Source organism: Phoca vitulina, unplaced genomic scaffold, assembly GCF_004348235.1.
Source record: "Phoca vitulina isolate PV1807 unplaced genomic scaffold, GSC_HSeal_1.0 scaffold70, whole genome shotgun sequence".
Classification (NCBI taxonomy): domain Eukaryota; kingdom Metazoa; phylum Chordata; class Mammalia; order Carnivora; family Phocidae; genus Phoca; species Phoca vitulina.
In genome coordinates, this window is record NW_022589773.1 from 1,817,977 (window position 1) to 1,839,593 (window position 21,617).

Sequence of the window (21,617 nt, forward strand, 5' to 3'; positions counted from 1 at the left end):
CTTCCAGTTATTGAACTTCTGGGAAAGAGAAGTAGACAGATTGCCCGGTGTATCTTCTATTAAAGAGGATCACACAAGTGTACTTCCCTTGCGCACTTTGATTTGGAGAATTGGTGCCAGTTGGCAATAGATCACTCAGCTAGACTGTAGTGCAAAAAGTGAGGGGGACACAACAATCATAAATGTAAAAACCTGCTTTTAAAAAAAGTACAGGGGTGCCTGACTGGCTCAGTCAGTAGAGCACTTGACTCTTGATCTCAGGGTTGTGAGTTCAAGCTCCACATTGGGTGTAGAGATTACTTTAAAAATAAAATCTTTTTTTTTTTTAAGATTTTATTTATTCATTTGACAGAGATAGATACAGTGAGAGAGGGAACACAAGCAGGGGGAGTGGGAGAGGGAGAAGCAGGCTTCCCGCAGAGCAAGGAGCCTGATGCGGGGCTTCATCCCAGGACGCTGGGATCATGACCTGAGCCGAAGGCAGACGCTTAACGACTGAGCCACCCAGGCGCCCCTAAAAATAAAATCTTAAAAAAAACCTACAGGGGTGCCTGGGTGGCTCAGTTGGTTAAGCATCTGCCTTCGGATCAAGTCATGATCCCAGGGTCCTGGGGTTGAGTTCCGCATCCCCCACATCGCCTGCTTCTCCCTCTCCCTCTGCCTACTTGTGCTCTCTCTATCAAATAAATTTTAAAAATATTTTTTAAAAAGTACAAAAAGTAAACAGATACAAAGGAATATTTCTTTTGAAAAGGGGCAGGGATTTATCTGAGGCAGAGATTAAGTGCTGATGTTTTATCTATGAGGTGCCTTCTGAGGACATCAACAGTGAAGGAAAGGAAAAAAGGTTCAGATGGAAAGTAATACAAGGGGACATGATACTGTGTTAGCTGCTGCTTCGTGGTGAGCCTCAAAGAGACACAGCTAGTCACAGTGTAGGAGTGTTGTCACAGTTCCATTACACTGGACAGACTATATGGAGAAACTGCCTCAGAGCAGTTTGAGAGGAAATTCTCCTTTCTCTTTCTGTCTCTGTCTCTTTCTTTTTAGATATTTTAGGATTTTAATGTCCTTCACATACTCAACATAAAACACTGACAGTGGATAAACAGTAGGGGAAAAGAATCTTCAGCAAAGATCTTCCAGAACTCATAGTATCATTCTGGTCAAACACTATAAAGAGAACCGTCAAATCAACAAAGGATAAGGAAGTTTGACAGAGAATTTTATTTCAATGGCTTAATTAAAAAATAAAGAACCAAACATACAGCCTTCTCTCTTCTACCCATTGGAAGGAAAGCAAAAGTGAATCAGAGAACTGTATCTTTTTTGTTAAGCAGCTTAAAAGGTGGGGTGGAGGGTGGGATGGGGACCACAACTGTTGCTAATGTAATGTTATAATGCACAAAGTCAAGGATTCTGAGAACTGTATTACTAGAAATATAAATGCATAAAGATATAAACTATTTGGTATTAAAAACAGACCTTGCTATATAAACACATAGTATGTCACTTATATCTCTTTATGAAAATAACAGGATAAAGAAAGATCCCCAGTTTGCCCTTTAGCCTGGAACCCCTAAACACTCACCACACAGGCAGTGTGGACCTGAATTAACAGGTGCAGAACCCAGGAGACTCCACTGCTGTCATTTTGGAAAGGATCAAGATTCAGCACCCAGAGGACCCCATTCACCCTCCATGCTGTGTGTTTGTGTGTCTCCAGAAGCAATTAGCTACAATTTGCATAATTAAGTCCACAGACAAGTTTGAATACTGAGATCTAGCTAGAAAAAGTAGCACCAAAGACAACATTAAAAAAAAGGAAAGACAATGTAAGCTAGATTTGTTATAAAAGCAAAAGGAAGATTTTTTTTAAATGTTTCCAGTTCAAGTCAGAATTAAGGTGTCTGTTGGGGTGCCTGGTTGGCTCAGAACATGTGACTCTTTTTTTGGGGGGGGAGGGGCAGAGGTCGAGGGAGAAGGAGGCTCCCCACTGAGCAGGGAGCCTGATGTGGGGCTCTACCCCAGGGCTCCGGGATCATGACCTGAGCCGAAGGCAGACGCCCAACCAACTGAGCCACCCAGGTACCCCGAACATGTGACTCTTGATCCCGGGGTTGTGAACCTCAGCCCCATGTTTGGTGTAGAGATTACTTTAAAAATATAAAATCTTAGGGGCGCTTTGGTGGCTCAGTTGGTTAAGTGTCGGACTCCTGATTTCTGCTCAGGTCATGATCTCGGGGTCATGGGATCAAGCCCTTCGTGGGCTCTGCGCTGGGTGTGGAGCCTGCTTAAGATTTTTTTCTCTCCCTCCCCTTCTGCCCCTCCCTGCCCCACTCTTTTTCTCTTTAAAAAAAAAATTAATTAATCTTAAAAAAAAAAAAAGAATTAAGGTGTCTGTTAAGTCCCACCAGCTTTGCAGAGCTGTGAATGTTTTGCTGTTGTTCTTTGAAAAAAGAAGAATCTATAATAAAATGTTCATTCAAGAAAAATACCGGATTTGTTGTTTTTGTAGCCATTCTCAAGTTACTTTAAATTTTATACATTGTTCACAGGGGCAGAATACATATTGGTTGAGATGTGTTCATAGCTGATGCGTCTCCAAAGATTTTTCATGGATGCTGCCAGATTCTAAACATTTTCTATCCTGTCAGCATTATAGAGAGAGGCCGGATGACTCCCACAGGCCCACTCCCTTTCAAGGAGATCAGATAGAGTTCAAGAGTTTTAGCAAGTAATCTTTTTTCCTAAAGTATCATGTCCTTTGGCGCTGCCACTGCAGAAGGGAATATTTGTCTTGCTTCTATGCTGGGATCCACTGGATATACCTAGAATCCTTGAGAATTATCAATAATATCCCAAATCATTTGTGCTTTGATGCAGCTGAGCTTCTCCAATGGCTGCACTGCCTTGTTCTTAATCCACTTCAGGACCCAGCCCGTGTCATAGATGCTGAAACACAGAGGTGTGTTGTCTGAGGAGTGGTTTGGGGCCTGTACTTTGTATTCCAGGACCGAAGGGTACTCTCTGAGGGCGAACCCCAGGGGCTCATCACTAGTGATCACGAATGTGATCCCTGCAGAGCCAACATTCTTCTGAGCACCAGCAAAAATCACACCAAACTAGGAAACATCTGCCAGCTTGGATAGGACTTTGAAGGACACAGGGCCAACCACCACGGCTCCCTTGACATCACAGATAAAGGCAAACTCCCCTCCGTGCACGGTCTGGTTGGCCCACTAATGCCCATAGGAGGCGTCCGGGCTGAGGTTCCAGGGGCTTGAATCTGGAATTTTTGCAAAACTCCCAAGTTTAGGGTAGACAATATTCACATCCCCAAACTTCTAGGCTCCTGCTGCCTTAGCTAACTAAGCTCCTGTCATCTTGCATGTAGCACACCTTCTTGTTTTCAGGCCAACTGGGTTTAAGAGTGACAGCAGGGGACTGGCCTTGACACACTTCTGTGCACAAAAGTCACCTTGTAGTTGTCCGGAACAGCTAACAATTTCTTTCCAAGATTCTCTGTGTTGTTAATCATCTTAGCAAAAGCTGACGGCCTGTGGCTCATTTCAAGAGCAATAGTGCCAACTCCTATTGTAGTCTAATAATTCTTTCTGTATCTCTAAAAACACCAAGCGTTTTTAGACAGCTGGGTGGCCTGGGCCAAACCAACCGCCTGCCCAGGCGTCCGTGGCGGGCCGGGCTAGCCGGTGGGAGGGGGCTGCTCACCCGGCGGCACATCTCTCTCCTTGCTTTAATTACCCTTTGGTCGGAGCTTTCCCCTCCGGAACTGACTCCTCTTTCCTTCCACATGGCATCATCCAGCCGCTGTGGTAGCTGCTCCAGAAGTCAGTTCTCTTCTCTGTGAGGTGTGGCATTTTGTTCAAGTCTGAAAGAGGAGGCAAAAGCGAAAACTTGAGGCATGTTGCTGGTTGCCTTGGATGTTCAGTGGCAGCCTCGAGATAGGGCCCGCAGTCCCCCAGAAAATGACTGATTTATGCCCCAGATGGCCAAACTGGGAAGGCCCAAGTGACACTGGTTGGCAGCAATGGCCGCTGAGGTGGAGCAAGCAGCTGCTACCCAGACTTTTGTTGTCCCCCCTGAAGTTAGCAAGGCTGCCTGTACCAGACAGTGACTGGCTAACTTAAGCAAAGAAACTTTTTGAAAAGCTATGAAAAACCTCTCTGGATAGAAGGAGAGGCTGGGAACAAGACTTCTAAATGGCAATTGGGCAGTTCTAGAAACTGCCCACAGGTTTCTTCTACTAGTGCTGCTGAAAAAACAAACAACAAAAACCCACAAACTTACCGCGATCATTGTAACTTGCCTGCAATCATTCTGCTCAAGATTTAAATTCCCAGGACAAATTCCCAGGTTAGGCAAGCCTGGGGCAAATGCTTCCTCTCTTGGTGTGAGGAGGACTCTCCCAGGACCAGATTTCTATCTTGTCAAGTCTACATACAGCTGCGAGAGAGAAACTGCAAAAGCAAAGCTGCGTACTATTGAAGAGGGCAAAGTGAAGCGGTGTCGTTTAACAAAAGGGTCCATTATAATTCACCCCTATGGCTATTTTGTTCACACACGTATACTTTAAAACATACTGCCTAACAGAATGCAGCTGTTCTCTCTAAAATGAAAAACTTTCACCCCTTCCTCAGGAGATAACTGTATGTCTCATTACTTACTGCATCAAAATCTAAGCCAAGGATGTCTGGGTGATGTAAATCTCTGCTCTAGCTGCAGCTCAACCATCTTAGATCATGTCCCTAAAAGAGAGCCCCAGCCAGGGATTCTTGTGCAAGAGATTCACTAGAGCAAGGCTCTCAGGTGAAAGGAAGCCACGGAAGCAGGGCCTGATCACAGAGTTCTGGAGTCTGAACTGTACACAGAATTGGTGCCAATCTGAAACACAGATACGAAGAAATGATCTAGATAAAAACCTACCTGATCTACCAAATGAAGACCCCAAGCCCACTGGGGCCACCTCCACCTAAAACTTATGATTTGGTTGTATTTGCCTCACCTTTCTTGCTTTTATGGGGACTTCCAGAGGCTCTCAGATTCCCATATCCCTCTTTCTCCTAAGTTCCCATTCCCAGTGATGGTAGAAAAAAACCACATAAACTTGCCAAGTGAAATGCAAGTTGGTCTTTTCCAGTTTTAAATGGTCTAATTTAAGGGAAATAATTATTCAGTTAAAGGTCAGACCCCTTATTAGGGCTGTTTTTTCTAAAAGGTCTTTCACTTCCACCTTTCCAAGACCAGCAAGGTTACTGCATTGCTGGGCTATCTACCTTATAACCTCTGCTATGCAGTAACCTTCCCCTTCACCATGGTGACCCCATCCATGGCAAGCCCATTAGCACTCAACTGGTGTCCCTCTTTTGCCATCTAGGAATCAAAGCAAATCCTGTGGAGTGTGTGTGTATGTGTGTGTGTATGTGTGTGTGTGTGTGTGTGCATAAAATCTGTGTCCCTCTGTGCCAAAACATGATATGCCTCAATTTCTGCTGTGCTTTACTAGCCCATGTGGTCATAGGAATACTTTGCAGCGTTCCAAATAGAAGTGAGGCTTAAGCCTTCTCTGCCTTTAGCTTCCTTTTTAACCTACCTGGAGTTCCTGCTCTCACTAATCATCCTCTACTTGTCCAGACTCAGGATGAACCCTAGGGAGGTCACTGAGGGACCTGGCTGGTGCCTTCTATTCTACTCTGTTCCTGCCTAATCTCTCTTCGCTATCAAAATGACTTCTCCCCCTTTTGCTCTGATAAGCAGCTGTTTTACGTCCCCCTCCCAGACTCCCAGACATCTTGTTCTAGGTGAACTGGCCCTTCCCTTCCATGAAGCCCATCCTTAAAGACAGGAAGACTTCAGGGAAAAAAGGGGTAAGGGGGATAGGATGACCAAAAGGGTAAAATACTGAAACGATTCTAAAAGGTTTGAAGTTCTGCTGACATACTGTTTCTCTCACAACTACAGGGCTGGGGGTTACAGGTCTGAGTTTGGGGGAGCAGGGGGAAATGGGTGGAGATATTGAGTGGGAGAACAGGTTCTGGACAGAAAATGAGGTGGCTAGGAAGGCTAAGGCTTGAGGTCACAAGATAGCTGGTGTATCTGTTAACCACAACCCTGTTGGCAAACAGGAACTCAAGCCTATAAAACATTTGCATCTTAGATTTTCCAATGTCCTTGACTCAGATTAACTCCCCATTTTAAATATAGACAAATGTAAAGTGCTTAATTTTCTAGGTATTACTTTTTTCTCTCAGGTCAGATTTCTTCTCTAAGTGCTGAGGCCTGGTTGGGGCAAATGATGGCTACCTATGTACACAAGCTGTCTTTACTTTCATCTAAGAGCAGGGGACAGAATTTTGGGTCAAAGCACAGGGATTTTCCTGGTTTTAACTCTACAGTGTATCATTGTGAATGTGTATACATGTATGTACACACACATTGGTTTCTGCTTTCCTAAACACATCTCACAACACTGGTTTTTCTCATTGTTACTGGATTGTCTCTCCAAATGAACGATTCCTAACCACTGCATCCTTAGGGTCTACCACTGTACCTGTACACCTGGGTAACTAAGTATGGGTGAATTAATGAAAAGGTATGGTAATATACTTAAGATTTTTTTATTTATTCAAGAGAGAGCGAGCGCACGAGTCAGGGGCAGGGGGGAGGGCCAGAGGGAGAGGGACAAGCAGACTTCCCGCTGAGCAGGGAGCCCGACATGGGGCTCAATCCCAGGACCCCAGGATCCAGGACCTGAGCCAAAGGCAGACTCTCAACCGACTGAGCCACCCAGGTGCCCCCATACTTGTTTCTTACTACATATTGCTGTATTATGTTAGTTTTTAAACTACTGAGTTTGGGGCACCTGGGTAAGCTCAGTCAGTTGAGCACCCACCCCTTGATTTTGGCTCAGGTCACAATCTTGGGGTCATGAGATCAAGCCGTGTGGGGCTCTGCACCAATGAGTCTGCTTGTCTCTCTCCTTCCGCTCCTCCCCCTGCCTCTCTCAAATAAAATCTTAAAAAAACAAAACGCACTATTAACTCCGCAGTTTGTTAAATAAGCAGATTCCTGGTACCTCCTTCTAGAGATTGTGATTCAAATTGAGGTATGGTCCAGATGTTTTAATGTTTAACCAGCACCGCTAATTTTTTTTTTAAAGACTTTATTTGCGGGGTGCCCGGGTGGCTCAGCCATTAGGCGTCTGCCTTCGGCTTGGGTCGTGATCCCTGGGTCCTGGGATCGAGCCCAGCATTGGGCTCCCTGCTCTGCAAGAAACCTGCTTCTCTCTCTCCCACTCCCCCTGCTTGTGTTCCCTCTCTTGCTGTCTCAAAATCTTAAAATTTTTGACAGAGAGCGAGCGAGAGAGGGAACACAAGCAGGGAGAGTGGGAGAGGGAGAAGCAGGCTCCCTGCCGAGCAGGGAGCCCAATGTGGGGCTTGATCCCAAGATCATGACCTGAGCTGAAGGCAAACGCTTAAGGACTGAGCCACCCAGGCACCCCCAGCACCACTGATTTTAAAGGTGGTCCTACGAATATTTTTTTGAGAAACACTGATAAAGCTTTCCCTAAGTTCAGTGGCTCCATAAAGAAACTGAGCCCATTTCACCTGAAACTTGCCAGCAATGAGCAACCCTTGGTGATAAATGGGAGATGTAAAGTCATGATTTAATTTACATTTAGCCACCAAGATTGAATCCCTTTCCAAAAAACTGATAGCATTAAACACTTATCATTTTTCTCCAGTCTCTATGCATTCCAGTAGAATCAGTTATCAGATCTAGGAGTAAAACACTGGATCATCCAATAAAAATATTTTGTAGTCTCATTTTTTGTATTGAGGGTGAGTGAGCACGAGGGGGAGAGGAGGGAGAATCTGAAGCAGCTTTTGTGCTGAGTGCAGAGCCTGACTGGAGCTTTATCTCCCAACCCAGAGATTATGAGCTGAGCCAAAACCAAGTTTGAACGCTTAACCAACTGAGCCACTCAGGTGCCCCTGTAGTCTCATTTTAAAGGCAAACTTCAAATTTGAATAGCACAGGTTTTAAAATCTTCATTCCTAAAAAAACTGGTGCAACCTGGTTTTTAACAGGTCTGTTGGCATTCTGGTAATAGCTTTCAAAGTTAAGCTGAACAAAATGTGAGGCTTCCATAGATCAGCATATGTACTAGTTGCTTCTTATAAAATTGGTTCAACGTTCCATTAGCATGTTTTACTGAGAACTTCCCCACTTAACTTCCAGCCCATATTCAAACACCATTTACAAATAGTGGCAACACAAAAGGCCTTTCCCTTCCCAAGTGGTACACCCAACTCTTCAGTGCCAGATATTCTCGAGTCTATTTAATTTTTAGGTTATGTTCAAGGTCTGAACTTGTTAAAAGGCAAAAATGAAAACCCTTCCAACTAATAATCTACGTTCTTACATGACTAATTTTTGAATGACCAATGACTGCTCTGAAAGCCAGTGTTATATCCAGGGATGCTCTCTGCCAGTAAGACTAAGTTTAACTAAAACATTGTCACTTTTTCTCTAGTGGAAAGGCTCATTTCAAAAGTAGATTATACTACCCTAAACCACTCCAGCTCACCCATACTTAAAATACCCAAGGGGTGTGGCAGTGCAGCCTAATTTCTCCTTTTGGGAAACTATACCACAATTATCATTCAAAATTTTAAGTGATGTTGTGACAATTTATTTCACTTATCAAGAGAACACTAAAAAGGGGGTTTCACCAAAATTCTGCCTTTAAGTGAGGTTTGCATGCACTACTTATGTATATTACAGAAAACTACCTACTTCATCTTTATATTACATGCAAGTCTTTTTCCTAAACTTAAAAAAAAGCAGAATGGCATTAAGTATTTTCCACAGAATTGAGCTGTTAGGTTTTCTAGACAGTTGGTGGTTAACAGGTAGAAATTTTTGGAACTTGTGAGCCAGGAACCATACTCCCCAGTTGTTACATTTATTGGTCATTTTCAAACATTAAACTAGAGCTATCTTAAAAAACCTAAGAAACCCAAAATTTCTCATAGGTAATGTGAGAGTAGTATAGAATTGGATTAATTCCAGCTCTCATCACGACAGACTCCCCCTTTAACAAATAAGGAGCTTAATGATTGGGATTTTGTATTTACCACCCCTACCAGATTTATGCTAGAAACACACTTCACACGAAAAAAAAAATGTAATTTAAGATTACTGTATTTCCTTACAAGAGGAACGTTTGAACAAATTTTACAGGTAGTCATCAACCCTCGTTCAAATTGGGTACACATCAAATCTAGCATTATGGGAGTTTTGTTTATTTGGAAGTGAACTTTTAACTATCAATACAAATGCCAAGATACTACACAAAACATCCACAGGAACTTTTTTCATCGTTTTTTTGAATTGTTCACAAACATTTCCTACATAATCCAACATATAACAGAGAAATGGTACATCTTTTTCCTTCAATTTGCATACAATGGAAAAAAACAAGAATATATATATATTTTACAAAGTTTAACTAATAGACACTAGCAGGCTGACAGTTTGTCTATAAGTGAGAAATTATCTAATAAAAAATAATAAGAATTTATTTAGCATCAGTCCCTTCCATAACCAAGTATTATTCTGATTAATAAAACTTGCTGCCATTAGGCTTCTGGCATATACTTATACCATTACTCAATTTGTAGTATTGCTCCCCACCTTGGTTCTCCATTCACAATTACTAACATAGAAAACTGTTGCAGAGTAGGGGCAAGCATTTGCAAACAAAAAAAAAATCCCCAGCTTATTATAAGCATAAATGTGTATGACGGAATTTCTTCCCAAGCAATAGACTTTTAAATCATCAAGAAATCACCAGAATGGAATTAGCCAAGATATTTTGCCTATGTCCAAGAAGAAATGCATTTATTTATATCCAACAGAGGAGCTGAAAATCAAACTTAGTGTTTAGTTTGGGGTGGGTTGGGGATCCAGCCATTTGAAAAATGACTGTCTTAAAAAAAAAATGACCACCAAAATAGGTTCACTAAATTTATTTTAAAAATCATAAAACGTTTCTTACAAAAGAGCATTACATTCTGCACACTGCTCTGAATAGATGCCAGGGACAAATGGACTATTGTTACTTTTCCTCCCTGTCCCACCCCCCCAAAATGTTACAGTGACCACAAAGCAAAGTGTTCACAATAATTACATGGGGGGAATTTTTTCTTTTAAACCACCAACAATGAACAAAAATTAAAATTCACTCACTCTGCTGCTGTTTCAAAATTTCAATGTTAGTTTTTGCACGCCCTTCCCCCCCCCACCCTGTTTTAAGGAACTAAAACATTACATCTGGTGAACAGCAAAGATTTCACTACACCTCAAATGCAGAACACCTATGAAGCAGAGGAATGTTGGCTTTTTAAACAGAAGCAGATAAAAAAAAAAAGATGCAGGACTCCTTCAGTTCTTCACTAGTCTTAGAAAAACTTTCCAGAATACTGCTTCACACTATAAAAAAGAAAAAATATCTTGCATTAGAATCCTTCAACATCTGCATACTGCTTCACACTATAAAAGAAAAGAAAAAAAAGTACGAATTAGAATTTTTGTTCGTAACATCTTAATCAACATTAAGACAATTTCAATGCTAAATTAAAATGATAAACATGTCCATTACAATTAGAAATAAGAATTAAAACATTAGCAATTACAAAATTAGAGCAATGTAAAATTCAAGAAAATGATTAATAGTAAATCAGACATTAGTAGAGCAGAATTAGGAAAATGAAATTAAAAGTTGTTAATACTTGGTAGAAAAGACAAAGAAATGCCAGTAAGGTGTGAAATGCTGCATTTTACAGCACCAATCATTTGTCCTGTAGAGGCATGGCCTGTGCCATATGGCAGACTGTGATTTGTTGTCGATTTAGTTATCTAAAAACAACAAAATCACTAGTCTTCCACACAGAACTAGACCAACATCCACTGAATCTTCTATATTTTCTACAGGCTCTGTATAATTTATAACAAGTGGTTTTGGCAGCAGTTTTCACCAGAGAAATGAGAAGTATGCTTGGTTAAGGCTTCTTCCAGCAAGATTAGTATTGAATGTCTTCGTTTTTAGTAAGAAAGCAGAAGAAAATCAAAGCAAAGCTATTAAGATGTTTAGAAGTTAGGTCCCCAAAAGGTTGAGACACCATGGCTTCTAAAAGAAAAATCAATTGAGAAGAAAAGCTTTTTAAAGTTTTAGTATGGGTATGCTAACATAAAGCTAAACCCAAACTGACCTGTTCTGCAGCAAATACTGTGCATTCTGTATCTGGTCCTGTGTTCCCGTAATGGTAATGATCCGATCTTCAGACCCTTCTAGAGGCTCGTCAATTTTGATCGAAGCTCCTGACTCATGACGGATTTGTTTAATCCGCTGACCACCTTTGCCAATGATAGATCCAGCCAACTGAAAAGATTTTTAAAAACAAGTGTTTATGATATACTTTAAAAATAACCATATTACTGGTATTTTCAATGAACGTCAAGTATTAACACTGCACAGTTCATTCTAGGATTAAAGATCTCCAACTCAACAAGGTTTGAATTAAAATGTATTTATGCTGCGCATCAACATTTCCTTTAATAAACAAATCAAGGGCTCAGAACCCTGCTTTTAAAAAAGTCAAACCAGAGAAAGACACCTTGCTGAAGTCTGTAAAACACAATTTTAATCCTAAGATTCAGTACTTTAAGACCCTTAAAGCCAGGGAATTTAAAGAAAATGATTCATTAAATGTTCCTTGTAACATTACAAGAACGTAAAAATTTAAAGAATACTACTTACATCTTTGGGAATAGTTACTTGTGTAGTAATAATAGGTCCACCAAGATCACCATATGAGCCACGACCCCCTGCATAGGAATAATCTGATTTAAATAATGAGCATTAAGTTCATTTAGAAAGCATGAAATAATGTTTTGATTTCACAAAGGAAAAAACTTACCATATCCGGAGCCACCCTAAAAATGGAAAGAAAAAATAAAAAATTACTTTGCCTTCAAAACTATTCTTCAGGTATTTTAATATTCCTAAAATCTTAGTTTAGAAAACTAAAGTCCTCCCATATTCTCCCTAGTATGTTTCAGAAGACAATCCTTGGGGGAAGAAACCCTTCAGGTACATAGCACAGGAGCAAAAACATTACACAAGGGGAAAACAAACACTTACTGGCAAGTAGGCAAGCATTTTAAATTGTTACTGATATGAATACAAACACCCGTGATACTCAACCTGTGGTTCATAAGCCATCTGCCATTCTGATGGGCTCCATGTATCTATTGCAGAGTCCCAAGTTTCATCAGCACTGAAACCAACCTGTGTCAGAGATAGAACTATTAACATAACCTGCACTGTTCCAGCCACAGAGCTACCGTTTTTATACGCATTTCTATCCTGCGTCACTAAAATATGTATCATTGGCAGCAATCACATATTCTCCAGAAACAAAAATAGCTAAATAAAGTCTTAATATTCCAGCTAACAACTGAAATGATTTAACTAGTTGTCTAAGAAGTCCATTCAAGCTTCCAATTAACAATCATCTTCAACAAAGTGTCAACTATGTGACTTTAGAACCCTAAAAGCTCTCATACACGTTGATAAGTGAAGAGTTCTTACCATGCCATCGTAGCGGTCTCCAGGTCTTCCTCTTCTGTCATAGGCCATTAGATCTCTGCAAGCATAGTACTTGTTGTTGTCATCTGTTCGCTTACATGTCACACACACCAAATAAAAATCTACCCTATCTACCCATAGAGTGAAGCCTCTTACAGATTAGCAATGTGTGGATGGAAGAAACTTACCCTCCTCTAGGTGGTGGTGGTGGAGGAAGAGGAAGATTCCGAGCTCTGCTACCACCCCGGCCACCTCGTCCAGGAGGAGGTGGAGGAGGTCCCCGACGAGGGCTCATATCGTCATAATCTCTTCTAGATGGAGGCATAGGACGCCCACCCCGACCAGGAGGCATTCTGTCAAAACCACCTCTTCCCCGCATGGGAAATCCCACAGGACGTCCACGGCGGTCATCAAACATCATTGTAAAACCACCATAATCGTAGGTTTCATCATAAAAATTGGGATCATAAGGCTGTGCACGTCCTTTGATGGGAGACTAAAACAAAAATAGAGCAATGTTACAGACTGAAAAGAGCCTTGTTTCATATCAAATGATTAACAAGCCGAACGTTTCAAGTCCTTTATTTCTCCTGGGAGGTACTTGTGACAGGGAAAGGAATGCAGGCAAAGGTTAACAGTAGAAGAATTTTAAAAAATGCAGAATTTTTGTTGAGTCCTGAACAAAGTTTTAGCAGCCTGCTTTTATAGTTCCATCTCAAGAGACTTGTACAAACCCCATTCATACATTTCACAATGGGGTCTGTAAAGAACAAAGTAACTATCTCAAGGACTGAGGCAATCAGTATCTTGTGTAAGTCTGTAACTCATACTGAAGCACAGTTGGGAAGCTATGCAATGTGGTACTATAGAGGAACTATAGAAACTTCATTCGAAGGACCAAAGGCTATTAAAAATCCTCACCAATGATCAAATGACCTCTCCCCCTCCTCAAATTTTTAAATTGAAGTGATAGCTAAAAAATTAGCTGAAGAGTAAGGACAAATAAAAACCATTTGTCTCAATACTGTGAAACTAAGAATAAAACATCTGTTCCATGGAATTAAATGTAAATAAAATATTCCGAAGGTACCTCTGATATAAGATCAAGGATGATCTTGATGCACTCTACAACCCTATCAGGTTTTCCTCCAATAAGAACGACTCTGTCAGTGGAATGAGGACAGCATTCCTGGAAAAGCTTGATTGTTGTCTGTGTGTTCTGTGGTAAGTTTACAAAAAAGGGGAAGCGTTAATCAGAAGGGGAAAAAGAAAATAAAGTTTCTTGGGTTCAGAAAAATTTACATTCACATCCAGGAACCCCCCTCCCATAAAAACCCTGTTAGTAACTCTAGGACTTTGCCATGGTATTGGCCAAAGAACTTGTCCTAGCATGTCCAGGCCTGTTAGATTTTAAAAGTGAACTAGATAAACATAAGCGGTAAGGAATTTAAGGAGAGAACTCAAAAGGGGGAATGAAAGAAGCCCAATGACCCAGCTCTATATGAAATACTATTGTCTAGTAATACAAGGAAACAACTGCTTTTTACCTCTCGAAGTTCTTTGATTTTAGCACCTTTGACCCCAATAATTCCTCCTGCCAGACTCTGATGAATCAACAGTCTCAACTCGCAGTCAAAGTCACTTCCTTTATAGTGCTGGTACTGCAGAGGGAGAATTATAAAATTTTAGTCCCAAATCAAGGAATCCCCAATACACACTTATCTGCTATAAGCATGACAATATACTGTTGCAGTGAGCAACCTGAATTTATATTTCAATAACTTTACCAGTTATGTGCTTATTATCCTCAATAGCCAGGCCCAAAAAGGACATTCTGCACCACCTTAAAAAACTATTTTATTTTCAGGTCCTGCAACACCATACCCACACTGCAGCCATTTAGCATGTCGCTGTTACCACAAAATTATTATTAACATTCAAATAACACCATAATAAAAATGACTGCAAAGCACTTTGCAAATGTAGTTAATTCCCACTGCAGCATGGAGCAGGGTCAACAGTGAGTTGTAAGACCATTCATTTATCATGTTTTTAAGCCTTTTTCTATAGAGACGGGAAAAGTACGCTATGTTAAAAATAAAATTGATCCTATGGGCCAGGCTCCATACTTCAGTGGGGTTCAATGGCACTATGACATACATTTAAGCATTCCACAGCATCAGATTCGAGCGGGAGCTGGCTGGTTGCAGTGGGTGATGGCAACTGCAGGCCCTGAAAGTAGAAAAATAAGAGTAATAGGTTAAGTGTCTAGTGTGATCAGGCTATTGTCGCATATATTGGTAAAGCTACTACAACATATTTCACATCTATAACGTTAAAGAAAAATTGCTTATCTATTCTTAAGAATCAATGTGTAACCTTCTCCTATATACCCAATAAATACATGATTACATAGAATTAAAAAAAAATCCTTAAACTAGATCATAGTCCTTTCCAACAGTCCCACAATCAATATTCTAATTAAAAAAAAAAAAAAAAACACCTCCCCTATAACCACAGTCCATGAAATACATGCTAAACCCATGTGCATGACCACAGGTAGTTCATATTTACTCTGGAGTGGCCAGACTACATTAAAATTTTTTTTTTCAGATTACATTTTAAAACAATGTAGAATAGTAACCATACACATTTTGTAATATAAGACGTTGCTGCTACAAACTGTTATAGCCACTGTCTCTCCACCGCCCCCATTTAGCCCCAGTAAAACACTTCAACAATCCCTCCTCAATTGCCAAATACATTAAAAACAAAAAAAGAGCCTACCTCTTCCAAGGTAGGGATGATTTTCTTCAGAATTTCTCCAATTGTTTCAATATCAGCACTGATACTCAATATGCTGTCAAACATCACAAATACCAGATAGTACAAAAAAGGTGGAAAAGAAAAATGAGTTTTGTGTTCATCATCAGTAGTCATACAAACTTTTACAGAGAAGTACATACAATTATTTAATCTCCCCATTTAAAGTAGCCTATTTATAGATTTTTCACATGCATTTTGTTTTATGCCCAATACAGACATGATAACAATATTAGGAGACTTGCAGAGAGACAGAGAGAATGGGCTCTTGGAAGGGCTCAGATTAAGTGGGCAATAAATTGACCAGAACTGAAGCAGAGTTGAATATTTATGTTCCCCGCCACCACTAAGTTAATTAAGGATACCCTCGCTGTTACATTGGTAAAACTGGCACACCTTCTCTTAGGCAAAAGTGGGGGAATATGCAAGTGGTGAACATTATATTTGGAGTAAGGTTATGGATACCAGTTAGAAATTAGATCACTAATGGGCTCTGCAAGAAAACAAATACAAATGCGAGACAAAACAAAGACAACACAAATGAGAAGTGAAGGAAAGTGAACCAGAGTTAGCATTTCATCAGAAAAAATTATGAACAGGCAATGTTGGGAAGCAAGGTGGGCCACAAAGACAGAGCGAGAGACTATTTTGGTAACAATTTGATTTACAATGCAGCAAATATGCAACACTTGAAGCTGTGCTCCTTCCATCGAAATAAAATTAGTGGATCGTTTGGGTGGGCAACTCACGGTAAAAGTTCAGTGACAAAAAGACTTAATGGGGAAAATAAGACAGAAACTTGAAAAACAATACACCGTCTAAAGGGGATACTATTTAATTATATAAAAGGCAGGTAATAAAATACATTTCTCTCTTTCTAATCAGGCAGTGAGGCATAAACTGTTGGGACATACCGCTCGGGGCCACTGCTGTCTGGGACTGAAACACTGGCATTGTACTGCATTGGTCATTGGCGTTCGTGGATGTTGGCATTGGGCATGGGCATTCAATCAGAAGTTGTCAAGTATGGTACCCGTTTGGCAACGAGCACATTTTTGGGCATAGCCAACCAGGGTTTTCACATGGGCGTTCAGGGGCGGATGGGCCAACGTCATGGTGGGCAACGCAGGGGTAAGTCGATCCAGTACATGGGCAACGGAGATATATGGCCAAAAAAACAAGGAGAGGGAAAAGGGGGAAAAGCAATAAATTTTAATTTAATACAAACTATACTCATACTCTCAATTAATGAAACAAGCTTAAGTTGTTCTGAAGACTAACACAATAATGGACTTCTCTATATCTGACTGTGGCTTAACATTTAAGGACCTTAAATGATGGTACTATTTTTTTTTTTTTAAAAAAAACAAACGATGTTTCAGTAGCAGGCTGGCTCATGAGGGTAGACACAAAACCTGTCATGACTCAGTTTACTGAAATTCTTGAGGAAATGGGGAAATAACCCAGATAATTATATAGAACATCTGGATTAAGAGGAGAGAGGTTTATAAAAGACAAAACAAAAATTCCCACACCACCAAAAACCCTAACTCTTAAAAAGATCAGGTTTGGTTTCCTGGAGGTTTAAAACGCATTCCTAGATCCTAGCAGGCAAGTAAAATTTTAAACAAAATTTCAAGTTCAGTTTACAAGAGGAACATACAAAGATCTGCGACCAAGAGAGAAATGAAATACTGTCAATAAGTATTCAACACAAAGTTATTATTTGCCTCAACTTTAGCAAGGAAACATTAAAAGAGTATGTACACTATGAGAAAAAAATTTAGGAATTTTGGTGTAGCCAAGTCCTAGAAATATGCTCACTTCTGGTGATACCAACATTTAATGTGTCTAATCACAAGAGTCAACCCACTATAAAATACGAAGACTCAAACAATCTTTGGCATTGACAAATGGTTTCCCAATTAAGTGTCTATTCTTTACCCATATTTAAATCATGCAACCTCAAATTAATCTGTGCTCCATGTGCAAACTGTTAAACAGATGGACGATTAAAAAAAGGAAATAAAAATTTGAGTTTAATCAGCCACCTGCAATGGTTTTGATATACTGTAATTGATTCACACACAGTAAATGGTGTAATTAAGGGTTTTTACGCTGTCGTTATTTTCTAATTAAAATGTTATCTTGAAGTGAATAATTTGGTGGAAAGTTATCAGAAAGTGAAGAGGTTTAATACAGACCCACCCCTCCCCAAACTCAATCTGGGCTTTGTTAAATCAGGAATGGCAAACTGAAATAATCTATGTAATCAATTATTACAAATGGCTTGTATCTAGGCTATTAAATGATTTCTATGATGCAAAATCTTTAAATTTCTACACACAAACTGAAGCTGCTCGTTTAGTATTTAAACTCTTTAATACTTACGTCTGTACGGAGGGCCTTAATATTCTTGCCTCCTTTTCCAATCACTGCCCCAGCATTCTGGAGGAGAGAAAAAAACAAGAAGCTTACTTTTCCTTTTCCTTATGTTAATGCCTTCCTATGCTCTTAAACTGTAGCAAAAAAAAAAAAAAAAGAAAAAAAAAAAACCCAAACCGAAAAACCTAATCTCTCCTTTTTTTGGCCAGAGAGCTGAAAATCTATCAGAGGCAACAAACTCAAATCATCAGGTTAAAAAAAAAAAAAATGAGTCTGTGCTTTAGGGACTAAACATCAAGACAGCTTTGGAATATTCACCATGCCAAAAAGTACACGGAACATGGAAGTTAAGCATTGATTAATTACAGTTTTCTTCTGAGAAACAATTTAAACATTATCAGGTACCTTCACATTGTGACATCAATCAAGTAAGCCACCAACTAGGGTGTTTTCCCCACAATGCAATCAAGGTATAAACTTTAATCCACCAATGCTTTAAGCATCACCTACACCCTTTCTGCTACTTTGACCTGCAATGACTCATTTTATTAAGTGCTTTCGTTTTATCAAAATAACGTGGCCTATAGATCTGTTTAGAAAGCGCCACACAAAACTTTCTTCAATCTGTAAGGCTTAGAATGCTTCCCAGAGGGCCAAACCAGAACTTACTTTAATTTCTACTCTAGTTAAGAACCACTTTTAAATTTCCAAGAATAAAATTTATACCTTGCTCTGAAGCAAAATGCGTAATTCAACCATCTCATCAGTGTTTCTAGATCTTTTAAAAGCTTGTTCCTCTTCCATATCTTCTGCAGGGCGTTTACCTAGAAATTAACAGTTCAGATTTCAAAGAAAGCACCAGTTATCAGCAAGAAAAAGTACCTTTAATTCAATTACATTTTAATTTCAACCCGTAGGTCAGAGAAAGCAGCTCCATTCTGTTTGGAGATTTGTTGCTAACTCAGTCAAAGCCTGTTCCCTTCCAATAATACTTTCTAAACACAAAACAATGTGACAAAATGCTTCAAAGAATTGAAATTATAAAATGCAAAGAAAAGGTATTTTTACTGTTTCTATCTTTAAAATCACCAATGCAAATAACAATTACATGTAGTTCATAAATAAAAGTGAAGAGAAAACTGACAAGGATGTCAGACTAAACAGTTCTAAACGAAATTAACAAAATGGAAAATCCAAAAATTGTAAATTAAAATGTCTTCTCACCAAATTCACCATTGGTTTCGGTGTTGGGGAAGGTTTCCTCTGGTTGTTCAGTTTCCATTTTCTTGTATTAAATGGATACACCAATCTGTTGAAAGATAGAGAGACTAGTACATTTGGTTTACTGGAAAAATAAGCTTTGTGTCTCGCTAAATAATAAAAAAAGGCAAAGAAATGACTCTGCTTCTAGAACGTACCAGGTATAATATATCCTTGCAGAGCAGAACTGAAGTGTTCTGGGCGGGACCAACTGACACCCTAGTGCTGCAGTAGCCTATAAAAACCAACATAAATCAGTTTTGCTTTTTGGTTGCTTATTACTGAATACTAATGAACAATGATTTGAATACAAACTAAACAGCTCTTTCTAAAACTGGGTCTTACACTCTCAAATGATCGCCTTAGGAAAAACCAAAAACCAAAAACCAAAGGACCCTATCTGATTTTTTGCAAAAAGAAAACCACGCAATTTTTGGCCACTGGACGGGAGTCCCACCACCATAACTAATTGTTTTATACAATACAGAAAAGACCAAAGGTCTGTAAGACCTATACATAAGCCCAAGAACCTTCAATTTTGTCCCTAAAGGTACACATTTATAGATGTATAAAATTAGTTATATTGGGTTTTTAAATTGCGTGTGGGTTTCTTCCCTTTGGTGACTTGAAATGCCATTCTCTGCAACCTCTAAAGTTTACAAATATGAAGGCAAATTCAAGCTATATCCAACAATCAGGTCAATGTACTGAAGAAAAGATTAAATCTTAAAACCTCATACAGGAGCAGACCCCAACTGCCAATAATACCCGATTATTCAAACAGGGCAAATGAAGCCCTAGAACGCTAATACTGCCACTACAAGAATATTTTAAGTTAGGTTTTAAAAGTCTATAACCTAACAATTACACCTTTAACGCTGGAGTGATGGGACTGCAAACAGCCTTTCACCAGCCCTCACAGCCTTCACTAGCAGAAAGAGGCGACAAGTGGCCTCTGGTAGGTAAAAGACGGATACCTAGACAGCCCAGAGCTACATTCACGGCTCCCGTTCTTCCGTAACGTTTGTCGATAACCGACTAACTGAAACGCTACCCTCACCGCCCATCACTCAGCTAAATGTTGAGGCATGATAGATTTAGATAAAGGAACTTAAAGACGGCGGGCTCTACTTGTAAGGAAAGCGTTGCCACGGTTCACCGTTCAGGTCCTTCAGTCACCTCACCATTCCTCAAATCGCTAAATATGGGAGCGACCAGCCGAACGCAAACATGCCCCCCCCGCCAGGCCCCGCACGGTACCGGGGATCAGCAACAGCCGAATAACAGGAGTTGAAAAAGCTGAAGGAGAGAGCCGAAGCGCCGCGCCGCTCCTCACCCAGACCCGACAGGAAATGGCGGCCCGCGTAATGGCGACTACGTGCTACTAGGCGGAGCCGAGCGCGGACCCCCCTCCCCCACCCACCACGCGGTCCCGAGATCTCATCCCCCGCACCCTCCCCCCACCGCGGGAGAGACAAAGCAACGGAGGCAGCCTCGACTATTCCATCTCCCCCGCTCAAGCTCCCAGCTCGGGCCGGGAGGGCCCAAGTGCGGCGGGACCCACACAAAGACAGCGTCGGCGTTCTCCACTGCCCTCGGGTCCCGCCCGCCGGCCGCTTCTGCTTCCTACACAAGGTGCCTAGTTCTGAAGACTATGAAGACTACGAAACTACAGCTCATCCTACAGGCACACGCCTCGCAATTACCCGAAGCCTCTAGCACCACAACGCGGACTGCGGATATACGCTCAGGGAAATGGCGGAGGTGGGGGGAGGGGAAACCGGGCAACGTTCCCTCTCCGAGAATCGGCCAACCACCAAGCAGTCCCCAAACGCCTCCCTCAAGCGGCAAACTTGGATCTCTGACCCTCGCCCCCACGCGCCGTTCGTCCAGCCCCGCTCCTCACCGCGCGAGGCCGCCGTCCCTGTGCCGCCGCGCCGCCTCAGCCGGTCACAGCTAGACAGAGAACGAGCGCAGGCCCCCGCCGCCTTCCCCCGCCTCCCCGCGGTCTCCTACCCCGCCGCCGAGCCCAATTGGTTGCCCGGGGTTTAGCGGTGGCGCGAGGGCAAAGCGATTGGCCCAAGGCCGCGTCAATCAAAGCGCCGAAGGCGGCGACGCCACGCCTCGCGCCGGCGCCTCCCTTCAGATTGTGAGGCCGCTAAGGGCCCGAGAAAAGCCGGGCTTGAAAAAAGTCAACGCAGCCTTTAGGGAGGCCAAACCCATGCCTGAATCTATAATACCCTAGCGCCAAAAACCCCAATTACCTATAGGCCGCAAGAAAGAGGGACGTAGGCAAGACGTCGATGTTGCTGCAGCAGAGAAACAGAGGATAATGGCGTCTGCAGTGCTTTCGCCTGGAGCGCCCTCCTCCTTTCTCGTTCGCGCACTCACTAGCGGCAGAGGGGAGGGAGGGGGGAAAAACCTCTCGCGAGAACTGAAGGCTACCCCGTTCACGCGCACTGGGAGGGGGCGG

At 41.3% G+C, this 21,617-nt stretch overlaps 1 protein-coding gene and 1 pseudogene across 8 annotated transcripts; both read right to left on the minus strand.

The window, feature by feature from the left end:
- Positions 1-2,804: 2,804 nt before the first annotated feature.
- LOC116624746 lies at positions 2,805-4,340 on the minus strand (annotated as a pseudogene).
- Positions 4,341-9,210: 4,870 nt separating this feature from the next.
- HNRNPK (heterogeneous nuclear ribonucleoprotein K) lies at positions 9,211-21,571 on the minus strand. 8 transcript variants are annotated; one of them, XM_032392916.1, is made up of 17 exons: positions 21,409-21,571; positions 19,303-19,379; positions 19,109-19,193; positions 18,611-18,708; positions 17,891-17,947; positions 16,414-16,457; positions 15,464-15,536; positions 14,837-14,908; positions 14,224-14,337; positions 13,767-13,895; positions 12,865-13,172; positions 12,680-12,734; positions 12,293-12,376; positions 12,006-12,021; positions 11,846-11,928; positions 11,298-11,467; positions 9,211-10,518 (listed from the first exon to the last, which is right to left on the minus strand). In XM_032392916.1, exons 3-17 carry the CDS (start codon positions 19,164-19,166, stop codon positions 10,488-10,490), a joined length of 1,392 nt encoding a protein of 463 aa, XP_032248807.1. In that variant the 5' UTR covers positions 19,167-19,193; positions 19,303-19,379; positions 21,409-21,571; the 3' UTR covers positions 9,211-10,487. The 8 variants fall into 8 exon arrangements, with proteins under 8 accessions (XP_032248807.1, XP_032248801.1, XP_032248802.1 ...); XM_032392910.1 differs by having other exon boundaries at positions 9,211-10,578; XM_032392911.1 differs by lacking the exon at positions 21,409-21,571 and adding an exon at positions 21,051-21,155 and having other exon boundaries at positions 9,211-10,578.
- Positions 21,572-21,617: the final 46 nt, after the last annotated feature.

Excerpts from the sequence above, each read along its gene's own strand:
- HNRNPK (XM_032392910.1), bottom strand. The coding sequence starts at position 19,166 with ATGGAAACTGAACAACCAGAGGAAACCTTCCCCAACACCGAAACCAAT. Across the intron at positions 12,377-12,679 it reads GAGACCGCTACGATGGCATG|GTTGGTTTCAGTGCTGATGA; the intron begins GTAAGAACTCTT and ends TCTCTGACACAG. Across the intron at positions 10,579-11,297 it reads CAGTATTTGCTGCAGAACAG|TGTGAAGCAGTATGCAGATG; the intron begins GTCAGTTTGGGT and ends TTTCTTTTATAG.